Source organism: Malaya genurostris, chromosome 3 (assembly GCF_030247185.1).
Source record: "Malaya genurostris strain Urasoe2022 chromosome 3, Malgen_1.1, whole genome shotgun sequence".
Lineage (NCBI taxonomy): Eukaryota > Metazoa > Arthropoda > Insecta > Diptera > Culicidae > Malaya > Malaya genurostris.
Genome location: NC_080572.1, coordinates 32,891,971 through 32,917,386, shown reverse-complemented (window position 1 = coordinate 32,917,386; position 25,416 = coordinate 32,891,971). Strand labels below are relative to the sequence as shown.

General features: G+C 35.9%; 2 protein-coding genes across 4 annotated transcripts; one reads left to right on the top strand and one right to left on the bottom strand.

Annotated features, from left to right (window-relative positions):
- Window positions 1–3,220: 3,220 nt before the first annotated feature.
- Window positions 3,221–21,787, bottom strand: LOC131435461 (zinc finger protein 3 homolog). Of its 3 annotated transcripts, none has more exons than XM_058603366.1 (9): window positions 21,655–21,774; window positions 19,569–19,697; window positions 8,684–9,121; window positions 8,083–8,628; window positions 4,808–5,215; window positions 4,448–4,751; window positions 4,101–4,381; window positions 3,732–4,034; window positions 3,221–3,526 (listed from the first exon to the last, which is right to left on the bottom strand). In XM_058603366.1, the coding sequence occupies exons 3-9, from the start codon at window positions 9,119–9,121 to the stop codon at window positions 3,284–3,286; spliced, it is 2,523 nt and encodes an 840-aa protein (XP_058459349.1). In that variant the 5' UTR covers window positions 19,569–19,697; window positions 21,655–21,774; the 3' UTR covers window positions 3,221–3,283. The 3 variants fall into 3 exon arrangements, with proteins under 3 accessions (XP_058459349.1, XP_058459350.1, XP_058459348.1); XM_058603367.1 differs by having other exon boundaries at window positions 19,569–19,631; window positions 21,655–21,767; XM_058603365.1 differs by lacking the exon at window positions 19,569–19,697 and having other exon boundaries at window positions 21,655–21,787.
- LOC131435462 (transmembrane protein 60) lies at window positions 6,981–8,022 on the top strand. The gene is made up of 2 exons (XM_058603368.1): window positions 6,981–7,091; window positions 7,147–8,022. Exon 2 carries the CDS (start codon window positions 7,163–7,165, stop codon window positions 7,586–7,588), a length of 426 nt encoding a protein of 141 aa, XP_058459351.1. The 5' UTR covers window positions 6,981–7,091; window positions 7,147–7,162; the 3' UTR covers window positions 7,589–8,022.
- Window positions 21,788–25,416: the final 3,629 nt, after the last annotated feature.

Here is a 25,416-nt window from a genome sequence, read left to right as displayed (position 1 = left end):
GTTACCCAGTTACTCAACTCGCTCAGCGATGCTTCTGAAACCGATTTGCAGGTGAGCTGAACTCGGTGATGATGAAGTACGGAGTTGATTATTGCCAGCCCTGGCTGCGATTGCTAGATCTTGTTTGGAGCCTATCCAGCTTTCAGCTGGGGTAAAACTTTCAGAGAAAGGGCTGCGATTGATCAGGAACACTTCGTTCAAGGCAGCTTCATTCCACATCGGCTTCGGCATTGACGCATCAATCAACATAGTCCTTACTTTTTCAACAAGCGTTCTGTTGAACCGCTCAGCCACACCATTATGTTGGGGTGTATAAGCCCCTGTGGTTTCTACTTGGATATCCTTCTCTTTGTAGAACGATTTTTGCGCCGTAGAGCCATACTCTCGACCTTGATCTACGGTTAGTTTCGAGATTCGCATACCAAAGCTAGCGATCACCAGCGTTTCATATTCTCGAAATTTCTCAAAGACCTCCGACTTCCGCTTCATGAGATAAATCATTGCAAAATGTGTTTTGTCATCGATAAATGACACGAAATATCTTGAGCCATCCCAGGCAGAGGGATCAATCGGGCCGCACACATGGGAATGAAAATTGCTTTGCTCTATCACGTGATCCATTGGAAGGATCCCGACAATGCTTACCTTGAGCGCAATCATCGCAGAACTGAAGTTTCCCAAGTTTGAAATTTACACCAGTTGCCTGCTCTTTCCGAACGATCGTAGCCACTTTCACTGAGATGTCCCAATCGTCGGTGCCACAGTTCATTGCGATCAACTTGACAAATATTCGCAGCAGCTACTATTACCTTGATATCGAGTTCGTACAGATTTCCTTTCTTTGGGGCAGTGGCGACAACATTACCATCTTTTTTCAATACCGCTTTATTCTTCAGGAACAGTTCTTCCATACCAACGTTCGCGAACTTTTGTACCGACAGCAGGTTATCTCGTAGATTCGGTACATACATCACCTTCCGCACGTTCAGATGTATGCCTTGGTTACATCCTTCGCAACATTTATCACCACGGGAGTCGTTAAGGTTTCAAATGATCACTCGCTCCCGAATCCAGTTAGTGGAGTCGAAGTGGATAGTCTTTTCACTCGGTTTCGTAGCTTTGTCGCGACTCACCATAAAACTGACAGTCTTTTCTTCTGTGACTGCATTTTTCTGCTTACAGTCCTTCTTCATGTGGCCAAGTTCCCTTGAACTTGCCAACATACTTCTTTTGCTGGTTACCTGCAAACTGGTCTTGCTTCCGAAGTTTCATCCATGCGATCGGTACGCTTTTGCTCTTCCGCTAACAATCTTTGCCTTGCTCTTTCAGGTTCCCTGATATTTTCAAGCTCCGTAACCAACGGATCATACGTATCCGGTAAACTCAGAAACAACTGAGAGACGAGATCTCCATCGGATAAAACCGCACCAGCCGTTCTCAGTTGTCTTACCAAATCTTCGAACATCAGAAAGTGTGACCGCATTGGGGCCTCTTCCTTCATACGCAAACGACCCAGCTGCTTCCTCAGGAGAGTTTGACTCACCACCGACTTCTTGGCATAAACTTTGCCCAAGCTCGTCCACATATCCTTTGCGCTTTGTTTGTGCCGGACCACTTCCAGGACTTCATCAGCCAGGAATCCAAAGATTAAGCTTTTTGCCTTCCAGTCAGCTTCCTCGAACTTCTTCTTCTCCGCTTCCACAGATGGAACACCGGTTGTCAAGGCCTTCAGCACATCCACTGAATCCAGAAACAACTTGACGCGGAAGCTCCAATTTTCGAAGTCTTGTCCACCGGAATATTGTGGAATTCCGTGAATTTGTGGGGTACCCATAACCCCTTGTATGTAACAGAGTGCAGTAAGCAAGACCGGATTAAGCTATTAAAAGTAGTTTATTTCTTAACTGTTCTGATCGGTGGTTAGATTTGAACTGATGAAAAGTTCTTCTCTAACAGCTACGGTTGTTATAGCTGTTTTTGTTGACGACAGTTGGGATCGTAGTAACTTGTGAGCTACTGCGTTAACCAAAACTCGTCATTACTGCACCTTACACGTTCATTAAAATGATATTATTTTTTAGTAATGACACTTTTAATGATCGTGTAAGGTCCGCTTATGGGTGCGCAGTGCTGCTATTTTGGCGCGCACGAATTTGACATTTTTCTTCCCTTCTGACTTCTATCAAAGACATCATATTAACAAGATGTCCAGATAGAATTAGAGAATTAGACATCATTTTAACAAGATGTCCAGATAGATAGAACGAAGCGTTGCAGAACTGAAAATTGATTTCGCTCCAAGCTGACAGGGTCACGTGGCGAACCGGTTTCCTTGCTAGAGACAATCGCTTCCGATTAGGTATTGAACGACTCGGACTGCGTTACCTCAGCAGCTTGGCGCCGCCGAGGTTGCCTTGTACTCGTTGTGACATAAAAAATACGGTTTCGCCGCCTTGTGACCTCCTTATGCGAAGCCAAGAGATAGCCCTAATCTTTGCGAGACAGGGCAAACGGGTGGATTACAGGTTTGTGTGCGGGGCTGCCATCTACGACTGCGGGTCGGCGGCCGACTCAGCCAGCGTCGCCTCGGTGTCTTAGTACCTCCGAGCCTCCTTGGCTTTTTGATAGATGAACATAATCGACCCGCCGTCGAAAGCGTAATGCAGTTTGAGTCGCCCCATCACTAATCGAAAGCGATGGCTTAGCAAGAAAACCTGTAATCTCGTTTTTACGGCAGTAATGCGACAAGAATCACGCAATTAGAACTAATCGAATATTGAAAGAAAATATGCACAATTGAAATTATGCCAAATGAAATAGTATATCTTTTTATTTTATGCTATATGACATTATGCCAAAAAGATGTATGCCAATCAAAAGTTATGCCAAAAGAATTTCGGCCAAATGACGTACACCCGTCAACTTAGCACTTTATTTTAAGCCGCGAGATGGCATTAGTAATTCAACGTGAACTGCTAGTGGACTGTTTGGTCGAAGACGAAACGTCAAACAAGTAACATAGTCATTTGCACTCAGCACAAACATGTGGTATAAAAGCCCTCAAATGACTTTTTTTTGTTCCGCATCTGCTTTGATTCGAACGATTTATCCTGATTTATACCTTTTTCATAACAACGATCCCCTTTTCATCTATTTATCACTAAACTGCAATAATTAACTTTGCGTCATATGTTTATGGTCGAATGAATAGATTTTACCGTTCATGGTTTCAAAAATTTTTATAGTTTTATTCTTTGGACAAAATTCACATATTTTTGAAGGATTATTCAGTTACCATGTTTACCCAGGTAATACTGTTTTTCCCATTAGAATTGGTGATATTGAGTTTCACGAGTTGCATTTCTTCGTCTTGACTCACAATGTCTGATTCATCGATAAAGCCTCTACTGGTTGCAAACAGTGCGGTCGCTTCGGGGAGTCCTACCGTATTTTGCAAATGCATATTTGCCTGATCATCGCTAGCAATTATGACACCTTCTTCTTCAGCATCCTCTTCGACATAGTACTGAAACATTTAGAAATTAAATAAATTAATTAATTAATTATATATATATATATATATATATATATATATATATATATATATATATATATATATATATATATATATATATATATATATATATATATATATATATATATATATATATATATATATATATATATATATATTTATGTGTGTGTGTTTCGTGATTTTTAAAACATTCTACCTCATCTATGTCTTCTCCTTCGTCATTTTCCTCGAAAATTATTCCGTCCTTTGTATCTAATTCAACCGGATCCCCAATCGAATCAGTGGTCGTGTCAAACTCCAACAAATCTTCGTTAGTAATTCTCGGTTGGTTTACCACGATAGTGCCATTTAAATGACCACGTTGTTGCATATGCGCATATAACTGTGGCTTTCGCATGTAACCAGCCCCGCAAGTGACACATTCATAAGGCTTTTTGTCACTGTGCACAAACCGGTGTGCGTTGCGGTTGTCTCGGCTGTTGAATGTTTTACTGCAAACCTGAAAAGATCAATTGTATTCAAACACAATAAATGGAATATTCATATGCAATTTTTCTAATCTCACCTCACAAGCAAAGGGTTTCGATCCAGTGTGGATTTTTTGATGTTTTTTAAAATGCTCTGGATAGACAAAGGTCGCGGAGCAAACGTCGCATTTATAAGGTCTTTCACCTGTGTGGCAAGCTTTGATATGATAGTCTAACAGTCTTCGCCGTTTAAAGCACCGACCACACAGGTCACATTTGTACCGAAGATCGTTGAAATGTGTCGCCCTTTTGTGTGACTGCAGATTAGATCGCTGGGAGAAGCTTGCATCACAGATATCGCAAATAAATGGTCGTTCGCCTGCAAAATGGTGCGGAAGAAATTAGCACGATGGAAGTTATAACCAAGTGTTTCTGTTTAACGGACCTGTGTGAGTCCTCTCGTGATCCTTGATTTCCGCTTTTCGTGCAAATCCCTTGCCACAAGTGCGGCATATAAATGGTTTGTAATTCAAATGCACAATTTTGTGAATATCAAGGTTATGTTGCGACATGAACGTTTTGTCACAATCCGGACAAGTGTAGTCTCGCACACCGGTGTGGGTTCGCTCATGCTGCAGAAGATTACTTTGACTGAAAAAACTTTTGCCACACACCTTGCAATTGAAGATCCTTTCTCGGTCCTGATGTATCTTCATGTGAGCTGCTAAGGTATATTTAGACGCAAAATCCTGCATAATAGTAGTTGGTTGAAATTCTGACACACACGATACCATAATGAACTAACCTTGGGACAATGAGCACATTTGAAAGGTCGTTTTCCGGAATGCATATTCATATGTTCATCCAGCAAGTTCTTTGAGCTGTACTTCTTATTGCATATCTCGCAGACCCATACTTTTGATGTGCCTTGGTGACTCTTAAGGTGCATTCGCAGCGCACGAATGTTGCTGAACTTGACTGAACAGATATCGCAACGAAAGTCAGTCATCTCAGATGCGACATGTTGATCAAGATGTTCGTTGTATTCTGATCGCCTCCGGAAAATGGCGTCACAATGTTCACAAATAAGGATCTTCTCGTTGTGTTCCGTTTTCAGGTGAAGGGTAATAGTTTTCACGTTGTGGGCCGTAGATGGTCCGTTGTTTGCTCGGCATAGCGCGCAGTAGTAATTGGTTTTGGTTTTGAAAAAAAGCTGATTCATAGAAAATGTTTTTAATTTATGAGTATTGACTGATATATTTTACAAAATGTTATAATTTTGCGGTACAAACTTTAAGAGAAGAACAAGAAAATTGTATTTCACACAGTCTACCAGAGTAGGTTACCCAACTCCGAAAACCATGTTTCCAGATAATATGTCTATCGAATAAAGTTTGTTTATAATCTAAATTATTCAATTTAATCTTTACTTTTATGAATATTTTTTCGTGTGTGACGTCATATATGTATCGAGATTTCTTCTTCTGTTTCTAGTTGGCGTCACCTCACTTGAGATGACGCCGATTTGATGGCACAGCAACTAAGGCTATATTGCCAGTTAATTTTCGATTATAGTCGAATGGACTTTCTTTTCACTAGACTACAAAGTGAAAAGTACGGATGAAAATCCTTTCTTTCTTGCAAAATACTCGAATTTTCTCCGGACTAACACGATGCAACGTGCTCACTCGTTTAGAGTTTCACCGGAAGTGTATCGAGATTTGATTGAAGATGTTTCATCCAACTGGCAGTCAGTTTAGTTAATCGTCACTTTCCCTTTAATCAGAATGAGTGAACTTCCTGTGGAGCGTTTAAAGTAAAGAGAAGTCAGCTTTGTCGTGTCAGGCACGTGTGCCGATTTTTTTTATTTTCAATGGGTACCCGAACCTGACGGGTTGAAAAATTTGGTCGGGTTTCGGAAATTTTTTAGGGTTCGGGTCGGGTACGGTTAGATTTTTATTTTTTTATCGGGTAAAAAATCGGATTCAGAAGAAAAACTAATCTCAAGATCGGGTTCAGTCTTAGGGCCCGGTAAAAGTTTTTTATTTTCGATCGGGTTCGGGTGTGCAGCAATCCTAACCCGACCATCTACACTCAGAAAAATATTATAGTAACCGCAACCTGTTTCTCATGGTCAATTCAACTATACACTCAAATAACGATCATGATATTAGATTATTTACCATCTGTATTGTGGTAAGCACTAGACAAAAAATCTACTACTTAACTATACTATTTGTTTTTATGACTTTTCTGGAGTGGTAATTTTGACAATCATTAAAATAAGAACAAAAAAGACCCAATGACAATTACAAGTAAGGTGAAATTGAGCTTTCGGTCATAATAAAGTGATATAATTATGACTACCATGTAAGTAAGTTTTTCTTCAGAATATAATAATGTTACCATGAATTAACATATAGTTGGGTAGAGATTGTCAAGTTTGAAAGTACCATGCATATTGTTCATATCAACATAATATATGTAGAAAGAACATCGTGGTATGGTGTATATCTACTGACTATGTATTTCATCAATGCAACTATACAAATTGTCAATCAATGCGCCTGCTTTTTTTAAGCGTCACCTAAAGGTTCATTACAGCGGCAGATGTCATATTCAAACGACGAAATTGCGATGTTTGTGTAAGTGTTCAATTTTGCAATAGTGCGTACGTAAAGTAGAGATATTGTACAGGTATGTAGTGTTAGTTTAAAAAACTAAGTGGTATTCGGTTCCACGGTCTGTTTCAAAATCGGCAAACGAAGGTGCCGCGTTGGCCTCCCGTTGAACGATTGATTGGACCAATGATCCAACGTATCTACCAATGAAGGACCATCGTTGAATGTTTTTTTCTAAGAGGGTAGGGTGACTTTAGCAGAAATATTTCAAGTTTTGCCGGAAAAATAACTCTAGAAATATTTCGCCAGTGGTGCCAATACTGAGAATGTAAAGAACGAAATAATAAAATGTTTGACATTTAGCATAGAAAAGTAAACGAAGAATTTCGCACCATGTAAACAAGTATGATTCTCTCAAAATCGTTCAATTTTGGCTAAAGTTTAGAAAATTCCTGTATATTAAGATAGGTAATTTGACAGCCTTTTAAAATAATTTAAAATATAATTACAAATTTGCTTCTAGACTCTAACATTTTGCCATGGGATTCGTTCAACGTGCTCTGTTTACTTGGTTCATCTTGTTAGTGTTCCTCATATTGCTCTGTCTTCGATTGGAAAACCGTATTAATTGGAATTGGTTTATCGTATTCATTCCGCTATGGCTCTACGATACTATACTAATTACTTGGGTGATTATTGAAATTATTCAGCGTCAGCACGCCAACCGACTGATTTCTTTCCGGCACTATAAATATTACGTAGCAGGAATACTGCTAAAAATTTTGTCACAGATATTCATTTGTCTTAAAATGGAATACAATTCAATGCCGCTATATGGAATGATGATCCCTATATGGTGTTTGGTGTCAATGCTAGTTGTCTACATAGCTAACAATTTGCAACCCAAGCCACGTTCGGCAGGGTCGAACAAAAGCAATCGACAAACGGTGACTGCTTCGTCCTAGGGGTACGTCCGGGTGAAACTATAAGTTTCACCATTGTCCATTAGCTAATACATAAGGTTAAAATACTAAATTATAGTAATAGTACAATAGTAATAAGCAGTAGGACCTAATAGAATTAAGATAATTGTAATGGAAAAATATTCAAAACTAGGATAAAGTACAATTAATGCGATTTAACATCATTATAACATTTTAATTAAACGGGACCTACCAAAACTTCCCTCTTTGCATCAAATGAAATTCCGCAAATTAAAACCAAAGTCCTGGCATTACATTCCTTTTGTGGAATTTGGCCTTTCTGTTTCAACAGACTTCGCAGCCGATTCTTAGTGTACAGAATCATTGCATGGCTAGTACTATGGATCCTACTGACACTAAGAATCCTTCCAGGAAGGGGCGCAAATTAAACTTGTTTTGAAAAGTTATTTAAATCGAAAGTCGAAAAACGTGTGGATTGAAATTAATGCAATTAATTGTTTCAAATAATTACTCACCGCTTCCAATCTCTTTTGCATTGTTTTTATACTGTCGTTTGCTGCTGCAATAAGAATGTGTGCACCGTTAGAGTCGTCTTCCGTCACAAATTCTTGTTCAGGTTGATTATTAGTAGCATCAAGAGTAATTGATCCAGTTCCGGTCTTCCCGCCGGGATCGTCATCATCCGATTCACCAATTGTTTCAATCACGCTATCGTAAATATAATCCGTTGAATTCCCTTCAGTGATTATTTCAACCATATTTCCATCAGCTCCGTCGAAAAACTGCTCCATTGAAAGTTCGGCCGACGGAACTTCGCAGACGTGTACACCCTGACTATTCGGATCAGAAGTTACATTACTATTCGTAGAAGTGGTTTGTTCAAGCACTTTTATGATGGAGCGAGAGTTTTTAATAGGAGAAACCGTTCTGCATGCAATAGATTCAGGAACCAAATGTAAATTGGACAAATTCTCATCATTCTCATATTTAACATTGACTTTGGGGTCTGCATTCGAAACAACTGAAACCACTGCAGTCAAATGCCCAAGGGGGATTCCTATCTAGAAAGATAAAAGGTAAAAGATTACAATTCTCCCGGGATGCTCAAAATTTTACTAGTTCTGTTCCATCGTTCTGCAACTTTAGATCTTGTGACACACTTGAATCATCCAATGCTTCGGCTTCGGCTTCAACCAACTCTCTTGCCGTTAAACATGCTGCCAGCTTAGTAACAGTACTGTTGTAACTAACGGTTAACTGCAGTTTAATCGAGTCTAAGCGATCTAGTAGATTCTGGTATTCATTACAAAGGGAATTACATTCAATACAAATTGCCTGTGAATGAGACAATTCTGGAGTAATATCGAACTGTAAAATGTTGGCAAGAATGGTAGCCGGACTGACAGTTTCGTCATCTTCGCTTATTGTAGGAAACAATTGACACAGATTGTTGATCGAGTTGGAGATGGCGACATTGCATACATAGCAGTAATGAATGGTTTCTTCGATCGGATGGTGTAGGTCATTCAAAAGGAGTGTTGTTCCGCCGACCATCTGGGAATATGATTTAAAGCATCATCTGATAAGTTTAAGTAATGCTATATACATTTTCAGGCAATAAATTGGAACACAAATTCAGAATATTTTGGTGTAAGGGGCGGTTCAAAAGGGTGGGGAGATGGTTCAAGGGGGTGGGGCCTCAAGGGAGCAAGAGGAGTTTCAAGAGGTGGGGAAAGCGCAAAAGTTTGAAAAAAAAGTCAAGTTATTCGCACTATTAGGGTAACAGAGGTATTTTGGCCACTTCATATATTTTGGCCCACCTAACAAACTTTATGGATTTAACCGATGTTAAGTAACCCATGTTGCACCAATTTGAAGCTAATCACATTAAAATACCTATTGCGGAAGAGTTTTTCAAAGATATTACATTTGGTGGATATTTTTACAAAGTGAACCAAAATAAAATAAATCCTAAAGTGAGCCAAAATACCTCTGTTACCCTATAGAATAAGTTCTCTATTGTTCATGGAACTTAATGTTGAAAAATCTTCCATGAGATCTGAAAAATGACTTCTCAGGTACGTGAAACCGATTATTAGTTTGTGGTGTATACAAAGCTGTAAAATTTATTCTTTTTTGGTTAGTTTTTCAAAAAATTGAAAATACTAGAGTTCGTTCATTTAAAACTAATTTTTCGAATTGAATTTACTGTGAAATTGTTTGACAAGAAATTGACATGAACGCACAAGTAAAATCTAACATGTTATATTTATCAAAATATTGATTAAAACAAACTGATCCACTGAGGAAAATTAATCATCATGTTTTGTAGTTTCAAGTAGCAATATTTGCAATATCAACCCAGATTTTCGTTTGTCACTATTTCAATAAAAAAAATTCATTGTATAAAACTGCCTATAACCTAATTTAGTTATTTTTACAATATTTTTCTCTGCGTGTAGTAACAGACTGGCGAATACCTCTAAGGGAGCCAAACGAACCCATTAGGTTTTGCACGAACATAACATAACCTCACAAATATGAACAAAATGAATCAATTTTGACAGCTCTCACAGGTTTTTTTATGTGTTCATTGCGTTCATTCTAATTTGAATACGTGTTAATATATACGGTTCGATTTTGCATTGCGTTGGAGGCTGAGAAGTAGGCACAATTCTGTATTTGGTTTCGGCAACATTCATTAAATCTGTTAAATCTGTATCCTGCATGAAATCCGCATTAACGCATACAAATCAGTACATTGCAGATAATTCTGTATGAATGGCATCTCTGTTGGTAAATGAAAAAAAAAAAACAGTCTAGATCTAAGAAAAGACCTCCCAGTTACAAGGGGCACCAATGGGTAATCCGCTCTCCCCGTTTTTATGCGAATTGTTTATGGCAAATCTTGAATAACTTTTGAAAAATCAGGGATTATTACCTAATCGCTGGTGGAGATACGTTGATGATATATTCTGTATCATCAAACGCAATGATTTATCAACTTTCTTACAAATGATTAATAACTTACATAAAAACATTAAATTCACCTATGAGGAGGAGAAAGACAACAGTTTACCTTTCTTAGATATCCTCATTATCAGAGAGGCAAAAATCTTAAATTTCGAGATATACAGGAAGCCAACCAACACAGATCGGGTCATACCAAATACTTCTAATCATTCCCACCAACACAAAATGGCAGCTTTCCACCATATGATTCACAGAATGCTGACCTTACCCCTTAAGAGAGATGTTGCAATAAAAGAAAAAAACTTTATTTTCGAAATTGGAAAGCTCAATGGATATCCGGAGCGTTCAATTCAAACAATCCTCGACAAAAAATTAAGATTGTTGAAAAAACAATCACTTACAACTCTATCTCCTCCATCGAAAAATTTAAAAAGAATATCGGTAGACTTCAATCCAAACATTGCACATCCTTTGAAAGCAAAACTAAATAAATTTGGTTTGGATTTAGCATTCAGCAGCATGAACTGTCAATTGAAAAATTTACTAGGTTCTACAAAAGATCCTACGGATAATTTGAAAAAATCTGGGGTATACAAAATTTCGTGTTCTCATTGTGATAAAATATATATTGGACAAACAGAGAGAACTCTAGACATCCGTTTCAAAGAGTACGTCGCTGAAATAGCGAAAGCATCTGAAGAATTAGATAAAGGACTACCACATCATTTCAAGTCAAAAGTAGCTGAACATGCCTTTTCTGAAGATCATGAACTCACTACCAACGACATAAAAATCATAAGACAAATTTCCAACCCATGGAAATTAGACACAGCTGAAAGTTTAGAAATCTTCAAAAATAACTCCATTTCTTTATTGAATCGTGACCAAGGAAATAAGCCCTCCTGGCTATTCAAGTTATTACCTAAACATAAGATACAAATAGATTTAGGTAATACTTAATCTCTTAATATCCCACTTCTTCAGTTTGTTGCCCTCCGCTGACAATCAAACTACCGTTTTACCCGTCTGTAACTACCTGTTTCTTCCCGTTTTTACCCGTTGTCAATAAGACATTTCGTATATAAGGAGCAGCATTACAGCATTCTTTCAAACAAACTTATAAAACCGATACACTTAAGAAGGTTGTAAGTAACATTCCGAAATACGCGTATCTGTATTGTAACGTTTGTTATGCTTCATTAAAGTATAGTGACTTTGTGAAAGTGTAATAACGTGACAGTGAAATAGTGGAATTAAATGGTACAGAAAAAGTGAAACTGTTGAATACATTCCACTAACAGCTCCAGGTAAAAAATAGGCTCTATTTTGTTAGTCGTTGAGCGCTTATTGAACGACATACTGCCGAAATATTCGTTAGGTTGGCTGGAACGGTTTGTTGTTTTTTCTCTTGCAAAAATAGTGTGAAGTCTAGGTGTTACCATCAAATCAGTCACGTACCCAGAGGGGGGGGGGGGTCCTGGCCCCTCCCGAAATCGAAAACATATATAAGTATTTATAAGGTCTCAGACAAAGACAAGACAGTAAATATAAAGAAATGTAATACAATAACAGTTCCAATGGAAAAGTTTAAAGTGTCTGATAAAAACACCCGTAAAATGCACACCGAGAATTAGGTACAATGGCATTCGGTTCAACGGTCTGTTTCAAAATCGGCAAACGAAGGTTCCGCGTTGGCCTCTCGTTGAACGATTGATTGGACGTTCATTGGACCAATGAAGGACCACCGTTGAACGTTTTTTTCTAAGAGGGCTGACAACTGACTTCTTATTCTTTCTTCCGAGTCACCCATCTCATCTTCTTCACCCTTTGAATAAATACCAACAGCATGTTTACTACAGACTCTCATACACGTAGAGAAATGAAGCATGTTTAAACTAACAAAGCTGTTAGTAGATTTTTGAATTTGATTTTTAACTGGAGTATGATTGTTTTGAATTAATTTTTCCCTTCAACATAACATCACAACTTCTTTAATTCCATAGAAGGTTTTAAACAATTCCAGCGTATGTATTTATAATTAGGAACATTCTTGAAAAAATGCATAGTAATAAATAACACGTTTTTTTTTGAAAAAAAATTATTTGATGCAGATATTTTGACCGGACTGATGAAGCACCAAAACATTGGATACTAATCAAAATACGCGGACTTCAATGTGAATAATTTTAAGAATTTGAATACGAGCATGATCCGAAATAAAGTAGCATAAAAAATTACCTTGCGAATTAATTTAAAAGAAATCATTTCATTCTTAAAACCAAACCAAAATATGTGATTATAACAAACAAAAGCGTTAGTAGAAATAGCTAAATTTAAATTCATTTATTTCAACTAAAAAATTTGTAAATTTAAAGCGCTCAAAATAATTAACTTAAACTAGAGTTCGTTCATTTAAAACTAATTTTTCGAATTGAACTTACTGTGGAATTGTTAGACAAGAAATTGACAGGAACGCACAAGTAAAATCTAACATGTTATATTTATCAAAATATTGATTAAAACAAACTGATCCACTGAGGAAAATTAATCATCATGTTTTGTAGTTTCAAGTAGCAATATTTGCAATATCAACCCAGATTTTCGTTTGTCACTATTTCAATAAAAAAAATTCATTGTATAAAACTGCCTATAACCTAATTTAGTTATTTTAACAATATTTTTCTCTGCGTGTAGTAACAGACTGGCGAATACCTCTTAGAGAGCCAAACGAACCGTCAAACTCCCATTAGGTTTTGTACGAACATAACATAACCTCACAAATGTGAACAAAATGTATCAATTTTGACAGCTATCAGTGGTTTGTTTATGTGTTCATTGCGTTCATTCTAATTTGAATACGTGTTAATATATACGTAAACAAACCACTGATAGCTGTCAAAAGGTGAACTTGATTCATCGGCAGTTCATTGGTGGTTCATTCGAGTGGTCATCGTGCCAAACCTAATTAGGTTTTTTACCGTCACAGCTAACCTCACTCGGATGAACACATTTTGACAGTTCAGCAGTACCGTTTGTAAACAGAGATTTTTCTTGTTTGTTTATTGACAATTTGGATCAGAACATTTACGATCCTCATCGCCTAAATAAAGTTTTAAAACATTTGTTCACGATTGAATACGGCTTGTTTTTGAGATTTATTATAGAAAAGTGACTAGCTGCAAAGTGTAAAGAAGATTGTTTAAGATTTAAGATTCGATTTTTGTTTAAGATTGTTTTTAAACAGTACCGCTGAACTGTCAAGGATGAATTCTTGATCATTTGTGACGTCACGATAAAAAATCTAATTAGGTTTTTTATCGTGACGACACAATTGAACAAGTATTCATCCTTGACAGTTCAGCGGTACTGTTTACAAACAAGCTTAAACAAAAATCTAAGAGCACATCTAAAACAATCATCTTTACACTTTGCAACTAGTCTTTATTATTTAATAAATATCAAAAACGAAACGTATTCAATCGCGAACAAATGTTTTAAAACTTTATTTAGGTGATACGGACCGTAAATGGTCTGATCCAATTTGTAAATAAACAAACAAAAGAAATTTCTGTTTACAAACAGTACTGCTGAACTGTCAAAATGTGTTCATCCGATTGAGGTTAGCAGTGACGGTAAAAAACCTAATGCTCTATACACGCTTTGAAAAAGTTACTCAGAGTTGGAGTACTAGTTAGTCATTTTCAAATGATACATGAAAACGTCAAAAATTGAGTACATGCTTAGAAAAAGTTACTCAAAGTTTGAGTACTAGTTACTCATTTTCAAATGATACATGGAAACGTCAAAAATTGAGTAGTTATCATCAATGATATTGAGTAACTCCTACTCTAAATTTGAGTTTAACGCAATAGCTCGTGTTTTTGTTACTATTCGCAAGATCAGTCTAAAGGTTGTAATAACCATTTGTAGCAACAGGTTGTATATTTTGTTAGTGAGATCGCGTATTTCGAGGGTGAGTCGCTCAACACAAACGGTGTTGTGTCTGCGAAAACCGGAATGATAAACTCCGTGTTGTGCTTTAGAATGAAACCGAATATGCTCAAATGTCATTTATGAGGAATAAGTGTATGATTGGTGCCTGAGCATAACTGACATGTATGTTAATTTGCGATTAACACACTACTCCAAGCAACCACCACTTGATATAGTTTTGAGTTCAATTACTTAATATTTTAATACAATACTCAGAAAAGGAGATTTTTTTTTGCAAATTTGGTATATGTGAAATAAAATTTCACTCAAAATTTGAGTGATAGTTACTCTATTTTTGGTACATGTACAAATAAAGTATTACTCAGTAAATGAGTAGATTTTACCCAAATATCGTTTCCAGTGGAAGAACTCAAATTTGAGTAACTTCGGAGTTACTCTAAATTAGAGTTGTTCCACTTTTTCTGTAGATGAGTGAGATCTTACTCATTTTTGAGTAACTATTTTTAAGCGTGTAGTTATCATCAATGATATTGAGTAACTCCTACTCTAAATTTGAGTTAACGCAATAACTCGTTTTTTTTGTTACTATTCGCAAGATCAGTCTAAAAGTTGTAATAACCATTTCTAGCAACAGGTTGTATATTTTGTTAGTGAGATCGCGTATTTCGAGGGTGAGTTGCTCAACACAAACGGTGTTGTGTCTGCAAAAAACAAAATGATAAACTCCGTGTTGTGCTTTAGAATGGAACCGAATATGCTCAAATGTCATTTATGAGGAATAAGTGTATGATTGGTGCCTGAGCATAACTGACATGTATGTTAATTTGCGATTGTAGTATTGAGTTCAATTACTTAATATTTTAAGACAATACACTCAGAAAAGGAGCAATTTTTTTGCAAATTTGGTATATGTGAAAAAGAATTTCACTCAAAATTTGAGTGATAGTTACTCTATTTTTGGTACATGTACAAATAAAGTATTACTAAGTAAATGAGTAGATTTTACCCAAATATCGTTTACAGTGGAAGAACTCAAATTTGAGTTACTCTAAATTAGAGTTGTTCCACTTTTTCTGTAGATGAGTGAGATTTTACTCATTTTTGAGTAACTATTTTTAAGCGTGTAGTATAGGGATTTGACGGTTCGTTTGGCTCCCAAAGAAGTATTCGCCGGTCCGTTACTATGAGAGTCTGTACTGTTTACATATCCGTTACAATGTTGCCATATTTACAGATTTCTTGATTACTTTTTATGCTTAGAAAAAATACTAATCTCATATAAATTTTTAGGCCCGGTCTTTGATGTGAAATAAATGTGAACAATGTTTTGATGAATGAATTATTTTTATAAATTATTAACGTTTAAAACAATTAATTAAATTAATTTAAATCATTAAACGAAGCTTGAAATCACTTTATAAAAAAAAAGGTTTAAATTGCGACCACAGTGTACAACACAACACTTCATTCTTCTCGTGAACTTTCGAATTAACATTATTTTAGCAAATCTTTTTTGGTTACACTTTGATTCACTAAAAGAACAATGGTTTGATGTTGATTTCAATTACACAGTTATGTTATGATGATAATCATAGATTCTTCTTTTTTATGGCTAAATACAATACAACACAACACTTCATTCTTCTCGTGAACTTTCGAATTAACATTATTTTAGCAAATCTTTTTTGGTAACACTTTGATTCACCAAAAGTCGTGTAATTGCCAAGCAACGGTGTTTGGATTCGGGCAGCACTGAAGTCGAGTTTCCGTGACCTCGGCAAACACCGTAGCCGAGTGTTTCCAATTTTGCCTTATACGTTGCTTTTACTATAATCGCCTATACCACCACGATATGACGAAAAATGCGTTTGAATGATTCATTATTTTTTCATCAATACGCATTTGATTGAATTCAATTGATTGACAATATAATCAACGTATGGGTGCTCTTCGGTGCCTTCGCGAAATTCAAAACACTCGTCTCCGATATTTAACGAATCTGAAAACACGCGGTTTCGGTGTATGTCGAAACTTGAAACACTAGTGCCGAAAATAAAATACCGCCACCAGCACCGTGGCTTCGGGAATCTAACCCAGGTGGGATGACTTTGGTTTCGATTTCTATTTAGAAATTATCGTATAATCTCAAATCAATTTTTTTAATCGATGAACCGTTGTTCTTCAAAAGGTATGCAACTTTTTCCACTTTTCCTCTATATCCAGTGAATAAATCAACATAAAATGAGTTTCGCCTTTTTTCGATTTGTTTACTTCTATGCTTCCTGAGTGAATTATAAAATTACGCCCTCGCGCATTCTTCGTGAAATTGGCTGGTTTCCGCGACTAATACAAATCTGCGCGTAATTTTATTGTCTCATTTACTATTTTTAGTAGTAAAAAGTTTAGAAACAATCTAAAATAACGAAAATAAATAGTTTCGCCCTACCTTGTATAACTAAGATTGAGATTTTTATAAAATCCAAATTTTTAGGCAAAGTTGTAGGATTTTAAAGCATTTATTCGTAGGAGAGAGCATCTCGATGTGTTTACTTTTGTAAGATTCGCCCTTCTTTGAAAAACAGCTGATTTGTCCAAATTAAAAACCTTTGGAATCGCCGCTTATTCCGTGCCTTCTTCTTTTTTCTGATTGGCGTCATCTTGCTTAAGATGACGCCCATTGATGGCACAGCAACTTAGGCTATATTACCAGTTAATTTTCGTTTATAGTGCAATTGACTTTTTTTTACTACACTACAAGTGAAAATCTCGCTGTGTGGCTACGTCGAGTCACCAAAGTATGGATAAAAATTCTTTCTTTCTCGCGAAATACTCGAATTTTCACCGCACTAACACGACACGACGTGCTCACTCGTTGAGATTCACCGGATGTGTTCACCGTGTCTCATTCTTTATAGAAGAATCCAACCAACTCTTCAGCGACCGCTGCGCTACACGAGTGGCGAGCTTTGAACTAAGCGATGGTGATAATTTTCAGATTTTGCTTGAAGATTCGAAAAAAATGCCGGGTTTTTATTTTTGTCGTGAATACGACTTACTTTACTATGGAGCGCCTTTTGAAAATTACCCATATGGAAGAATGGGCAGAACCTAATCGTCAATATCCCGACTTGTATTAATGGCAGCAACATAATTCTTTCACTATTTCATCAAAAATATGATCAGGAATTTAGGATAATATTTTGAACAGTGTAAGATAACCACAAACAAATCAAAAAATAAGTTTTCTGAAAATTTTAAAATAACGCGGAAAACTCTTTTTTTGCTTGGGTTTTTCGCGCAAGGACGACGATTTTGAGGTAGTCAGGCACATATCTTCAACTGATCGTTATAAAAGGGGAACCGTGGTCGAAAATCAATCATTTCTTCTTGTGCGTTGGATGAAAGCAGACGTCGGGGCGAGGAGATGCATTCAAACAGCGGCATCGGAGAGCGTGGTTAAAACCCTTAAACGCTCAGGTCGTAGTTCTCATTTGCCTTCCGGTCGTCAAGGCGAGAAGACGCATTAAACCAGTTTCGCATCATTTGGCACTGCGTGCGGATGTGTCGGTTTGTACGCAAAGCTAGTTTCCATTCAAGCAAGAACGATTGCATCAGCTGCTGGTGCTTTGCATTGGAGAGAAAGTTATGTGTTATCTGAAGAACTATTAAGATTACTTCTTTGAAAGTCGAAGGTAGAAATCATCAGTTTAGTGAAAATCCAAAATAATCTGATTTGGTTCGTGCACTTTTCGCTATGCGAAAATCGTTTGTGATAAATGTTCCGAACTGTGCTAAATATCGTAGAGAATTCCACAATTTGGTCCTTCTAAAAGTCAGAAATGAATCCTGTAGAGCATCTTGATGATTCTTTCAATGAAATATGCAAATCCGAAATGAGATAATCTACGTCAAAAATCGTTGAAAATTTTAGTAGTGAAAGAGGGGAAAGTTTCGCAATTCACACAATCGATCAACTATCAATTCGAAAGTGTAAAGAAATCGTGTCAGTTTTATTCGTATTCACGACATCCAGTTATGTCTCTGACATTACACACCCGTACTTTTTTTCTTATGAATCGAATAGTAACATACAAAAACGTGTGAAAATTTGATTAAAAAACGGTCAATAATGATTCAGTAACTTTCCGTGGTATGTTTGATTGATATTTATGGAGAAATCGTAAGATGAAATATCTAATTCAAAGAAGTGAGGTTGGGTACTATTTTCATATATGGTTCTTTTTTATGGTTGTATTGAGATTAGTTGATAAATTATGATCAAAAGTGGTTTTACTCGTCTATTTTCTTATGTTTTATCATCTAAATCAAATCTGCATGTGACTAAAAATTTCAAATTTTATCCGAGATTTTCAAGTTTATAGGACAATTTCAAATCATTATAACCCAGGGGTTCCCCACCCATTATAACCCAGGGGTTCCCAAATTTGAACCAAATGAGCAGATATCATCAATACCATCATATTTTGGGTTGAAGATGTTGGGAAATGCCAAATCACTATTATAAATCTTTTCCAAACGAAATTATCCTATGTATGATATATCAATATACACAGTAGCAACAGAATTATAAGAGATATGCCTATATTTTGAGAGTGGTATTTCTATAAACGATTCAATTTCTTTCAAATAGTACCGGTAGAAGTACTATCTGAGATGAAGGCACAATATAAATAGAAAAATTTGGTGCATTTCGTCCAAAATATACCTTCGTTTCACTTTTTCGCGGATTGTTATTGATGATATAATTATTTGTATATTTTGTATTGTAAGCTGCAATAAACAGCTTCATTCGTCGACGCCTTCCTGTATTCGATTCCCAACCCCGCACACAAAGTCAAAAACTTTTTCTGGCCCGAAGTAATGATTAAAATCTGTCTAATCGAAGATAAAAAAAATAACTTCAGTCGTTTCCATTTCTTCGTTTTTAAGAAAAAGGATTACCTGTTTGTATTTGTATGATATTTAAGATATTTGTATGATTTGTTGAGAGTATCATAAGCTTCTTTGATAGTGTTTCCAATGTTTAATAAGTTTTGGAGGTATTCATACTTACTTTTCTAAGTTAGCGTTCTACTCCATATTCACGTGTTCGTCAAATCCTAAAAGGTCCACATCACTTTTTTTTGCAGCCATGTTTTGAATATTCCACATTTGGAAGGTATAACAAAATGACTTTGATTTGCTGATGGTAAGAAATTTTCGAAAGAATTCAACTAATCATCAAATTTTGATGCTCGAGTTCATCGGTTAACGATGTTTTGAAAAAAATACTACTGTATTATCACACCGTATGATATATCATACGTTCAAATGTTAACAACAATTTTTCTACTGTTTAACATATTTTTTTTTAAATTTCACTTCTGAAATAACTAATTTGAATCTATGGCAATGGCTCGTCAAAAGATGGAAGTATTATCTATGGCTTCGAACATAAGATTCACACGAATATGTTGTTTACTTTTCTTCGGTGATTTGTGTGAACTTTGCAAGGTTATAATACAAATAAAACGTTGACACTTGAAAACAATTTTAATAAACAAAGAAATTAGAAGTGTAACCTATCAACTAGTAAAACTGTTAGGTAATAAACATGCATTAAAATATAGGAAGTTTTGCGTATGATATATCATACGCTAGAACATAATGGGTTAATGACAACACGCGAATAATCATTTTTTCACCCATATTTGTAGTTTTGCATCTGCATTCATTCAATCTCAAGTAAAATGAAAAATTCGTCGGAAAGTTTTCTAAATACATTGGATATGTCAAAAGAATCACCATAACCCTATTTCGTAGTGATCACACTAAATTGGATTCTTCAATTAGGTTTTTTGCCGTCACTGTTAACCTCAATCGGATGAACACATTTTGACAGTTCAGCGGTACTGTTTGTACCTTTTTTGTTGCTTGTCTGTTGACAAACGGATGAGAACGTTCACGGAGCATATCGCCTAAGTAGAGTTTCAAAACATTTGTCAACAATTCGATACAGTTCGTTACAGATTTATTAAATAAAAGTGGCTAGTTCTGAAATGTAAAAATACTTATTTGAGATGTATTCCTCGATTTTATTTAAGCTTGTTTGTAAACAGTACCGCTGAACCGTCAAGGATGAACTTTCGTTCATTTGTGACGTCACGATAAAAAATCCAATTAGATTTTTTATCGTGACGTCACAAATGAACAAGCATTCATCCTTGACAGTTCAGCGGTACTGTTTACAAACAAGCTTAAACAAAAATCGAAGAACACGTCTTAAACAATCATCTTTACACTTTGCAACTAGTCACTTTTATTTAATGAATCAAACCGTATCCAATCGTGAACAAATGTTTTAAAACTCTATCTAGGCGATATGGACCGTAAATGGTCTCATCCAAATTGTTAACAGACAAACAAAAAAATCTCTGCTTACAAACAGTACTGCTGAACTGTCAAAATGTGTTCATTCGATTGAGGTTAGCAGTGACGATAAAAAACCTAATAGAAAATATCAGCTCCGCAAACTTTTTTTAGTTTACAAACTTTTTCAACCCTGCTTGAGAATATTTGAAATTTTGACCTGGCATCTTTGAACATTTCCAGCAACGATGTCAGATCTACGGAAATCTCTGTAGTTTCAAGGACTTAGATTTTGTTTGGATGTACGGAATTGGAGTATTTCTACGGATATCTACGGGAATTGTTTGTTTGTTTATACGGAAAACTACGAAATCTGAATAGCGGACCTTACACTATCATTAAAAGTGTCATTACTAAAAAATAATGTCATTTTTATGAACGTGTAATGGTGCAGTAATGACGAGATTTCTATCAAATTTGAAATACATCATTATTTAGACATCATTAAAAATGACAATAATAATGCTCGTGTAAGGGCCGCTAATGCCTGCCGACCAGCAGAGATCGTTTCCTGCTTTTGAGAAAATCGCCAATCTACGGAAATAACATAACTATCTGGCATCGCTGCTTTCAACATTAGCTCCGGTCGCTCACTGAACTATAAACTGTTATATCGTTTCAATTACAGATGCGTAATTTATCACCTACACTACTGAAAAAATCACTTCAAACGAACGGTGTTGTTCAAATTCAGATGGATTTCAAGATTTTCATGAAGTTCGTATACTAACCATTATTTTGAGACACTATTTGTAACCTTCCCACTGATGTAAATAACTATTTCAAGTATTTTTTTCGCTGCACGTTGTCAGCATTGTTCACTGAGAGAAGAAATACGAGAGTGGAAAGAGCAGAGCTGCCAACTACTTTTTTCAAAAATTTGAATTTTTCGGAAAATCAATCTGTACGATATTTATCTCGAAAAATCCATTCTCGTTGCTTCATCTGAATAAAATCTATGGAATCATACACAAAATCTGAAAATCAGTATATATCTGTATGAAAATTGAATAATCGGTATTTCAAAAGAGAATGTCAGTATTCCTGAATCGGTATAGTTGGCAGCGCTGGGAAAGAGCTCGTCAGGGTTGTATACTTCAGGCCGACTTGTTTGTACTGTACAGTGCTGGAAATATTTCAACACGGAGAAATATCTCAAATATGAAATACTGACTTACCAATAACATTTTCATCGATCAGATCCGGAAAACTAAAAACAAAACAAACCTTAATGATACGTGATAAATCCCGTCATGTAATAATCCAAACATCATTGTTCTCGTTAGTTTACAGGAAAATAGTAAGAACGATCATCAATACTTATGAACTGAATCGAGATTTTTTGTCGTGAATACGACGTACTTTACTATGGGGCGCCTTTTCAAAATTTACCCCCTGAGAGAGTGATAAGTTTTTGATCGTGAATATCTCTTGTTTCATCTAACGTATCAACAAAAGTTTTGCTACATGCCATCGGAAATATGTACACAATTTTATGATAAAATTTTCAGTTATGTGACATAATCTCAAATAATTCAAAATTGAACTTTTCTGAAATGTTTGATATCAACGAGAAGATGAAAACACATGACGATGGTTTGCCCTTCTCGTATCTTGAAAGGTCATAGCTCAGTGATCTGTGGAAGGATTTATATAATCTAACTACCAACAGATTCGATTTTTCAACATGAACATATATTGCAACAGCATGGAAGTTTTTCAATAATACACTATTGAAAAACCTGTCTGATTTGATCCATTTCAGCACGAGCCAATCAGAACGCGTACTGACGAAGAGAACGAAATATGTGCTGCTCCAGCAATATAAAAGGTTATTTTGCCACTTTCTATCATTTTGTGAGCAACGGCTACAGAAGGAAGACACACACGAGAGTAATATCGGGCCACACAGTGAAACCACACCAGACGCCTGTCAGCTGAAGTGATCAGTCGTCAAGGAAGAGCTGCTCAGTTAGATTATGGGAGCAACATCAAAGACTTCACGCTGAAATTCAGCTAGCGGTAGTCGCAGCCGGACCGCGGCCACATAGCAAAACCACACCAGGCGCCTGCCAGCTGAAGTCATCAGTGTACACACAGTAAAACCACACTAGAAGCCTGCCAGCTGAAGTCATCAGTGTACACGCAAAGAACCATCTCTTAATGCAGATCCTGTTGGTAGTGACAATTCAAAACACTTTTTAGTGCTACAGATAATCATAAAGAATAAATTGAAATTTCTCTTTCGTACCAAAAGTATCAGATTTATCAAAATGGAAGTAGATAAAGTTTGCACCGTCACCAACACATTCAATTACGATTCACGCAATGCGAAAATGAAAGTATTGATATAGACCACATCTTTATAATAGTATGGGTGTATTTTGGAAATATGCGTCTAAATGATGGAAAAAAATCATCATTTTTGTCATTTTTTATTCAGAAATATCGTTCAACAGAAGTAGAAGTTTTTCTAGACCCCAACGTTTCTGTTGTTTTTTTTTTAAATTTTTTGTGGTTATTTAAAGTGAAAACTAGGATTTTTAACAAAAAAAACGCATTTTGTGGCTGTAAAACCTCCCCAAGGTAACAAACAACGAAAAAGAAAACGTTGGGGTCTGGTTTTTTACACCCTCCTGCTACGGAAGCTGATTCCTGAAACCGACGCATTTTGTTTTGGTGGCGTTGTCAACAATATGTTAGGCTACGTTCATACCATACAATCGAACCACACTGGTGTCAAAAGTTAATTTCTTCAAACCCAATATAAATATAACTCTAGTCTAGTATTCTCTATAAAACAAGTAATTTGACCTCTTTTTGAATAAAAAAAAAGAAATTGTGGTTTATTATAGTTTGATTATATTTCATCGAAATCGTTTCCTTATGTTGGTGCAACCGCATGAAGAAAAATGTGAACGTGTGAACACTGCTTAAACACAGCATTTGACAGCGAATAGAACCAAAGAACCAAAATTTTCGGCTTCAAGCCAATTGTATGCAGATGACAATCGTGCCACCGGAGTGGTTTTTTATATGTAGAAAGTGTGTGCGAATTCGAAAAAAATTGGTGCAGTAGTTCTTGAATGACGATGGACACGGACTTTTAAAACCTGCTTTCGAGAAATTCATTACTCTGGAGAGCCCGTAGGGTCTAACATTTTCAAAAAATCATATTTTTCCTTTTATAATTTGTTATAATGAAACATTTCAAGAATTTTTTGTCAAGATTTTACGTCAATCGAAGCAGAAATCTTGAGCATGTGTGCCGAGCTCTCACCTCTTCGTAGTATGAGATAAGCAAATATAACGGCCCATACAATGCTGAGTTTTGTTCCGATAGGCTTGAAAATTTTACTGAATATTCTTGAAATGTTTTACTATCGGAAAATTGAAAGAAAATATGCTACCCGCATGTTGTGAAAAGAAAAAACTTTTGCAGGGTACGCAAGCAATGATGCCAAGTATAGAGAAAATCAGAAAACAAATTAATTGAATTTATAATTTTAGTACACCAAAGAAAATGAAAATTTTCAGAGAATTTTTCATCGTTTTTTAAACCTCATCTGTAATAAATATATATAGAGACAGCACTGTATAATTAGAATCAGTATCAAACCATTTGTTTTAGTAAATCAAAGTGTTACCAAAAAAGATTTGTTAAAGTAGTGTTAATTCGAAAGTGTGTTTACATTTACGAGGAGAATGAAGTGTTATGTTGTACACTGTGGTCGCAATTTAAATATTTTCATAAAGTGAATTGAAGCTTCTTTTAAAGATAGGAGACTATAAAAAACAACCCAAAAAAATTCAATAGCAGAAATATGTTAAATTAATTTTTTTTAAACGTTAATAATTAATAAAAATTATTCATCCATCCAAACATTTTTAACGTTTATATCAAATAAAAAACCGAGCCTAACAATTTTTATAAGAATAATATTTTTTTCTCTGCATAAATAGTTTTTAAAAAATCTGTAAATATGGCAACACTGTAACCGATACGTAAACATAGAGTGCCTATAACCAGATTGACGACTTCTCATCCGTAAGTTTGGCAACAATTGAAAACATTCCATTTGCTTTACATTAAATTGACAGGTCGTTTGGAACTGGTAGCTGTCATTCCAAACGAACAGCTGTCGTCACTCTACGTAAACAGGCAGTTGGTATTTATTCAACAGGGCGAAGAAGATGAGAAGGGTGACTCGGAAGGAAGAATAAGAAGCCAGTTGTCAGGTCTTGTCTAACACGCTCTTTTAACATAACTCATGGTTTGAATTGCGATTACTCAAATTCATAAACTGGAACAATATATCAAAATTTGAGTATGGATTTGAGTAAAGTAAACTCGTTGCCATGAGTTCTCTGGCATTCATTCATACACTAGAGTAGGCGTTGAGTTTTTAAGCATTTGAATGAAAAAAATACTTCTTGCAGTTCAGATGGTTTTCATTCTTGGAATATTCTTATCGAAATAAACAATGCAAGAA

Bases quoted from the DNA above. Each gene is read 5' to 3' on its own strand.
- LOC131435462 (XM_058603368.1), top strand. From the start codon at position 7,163: ATGGGATTCGTTCAACGTGCTCTGTTTACTTGGTTCATCTTGTTAGTG.
- LOC131435461 (XM_058603365.1), bottom strand. The intron at 8,629-8,683 runs GTAAAATTTTGA...TTATCTTTCTAG, and splicing joins AGAACGATGGAACAGAACTA to ATAGGAATCCCCCTTGGGCA. The intron at 4,752-4,807 runs GTTAGTTCATTA...ACTATTATGCAG, and splicing joins AATGTGCTCATTGTCCCAAG to GATTTTGCGTCTAAATATAC.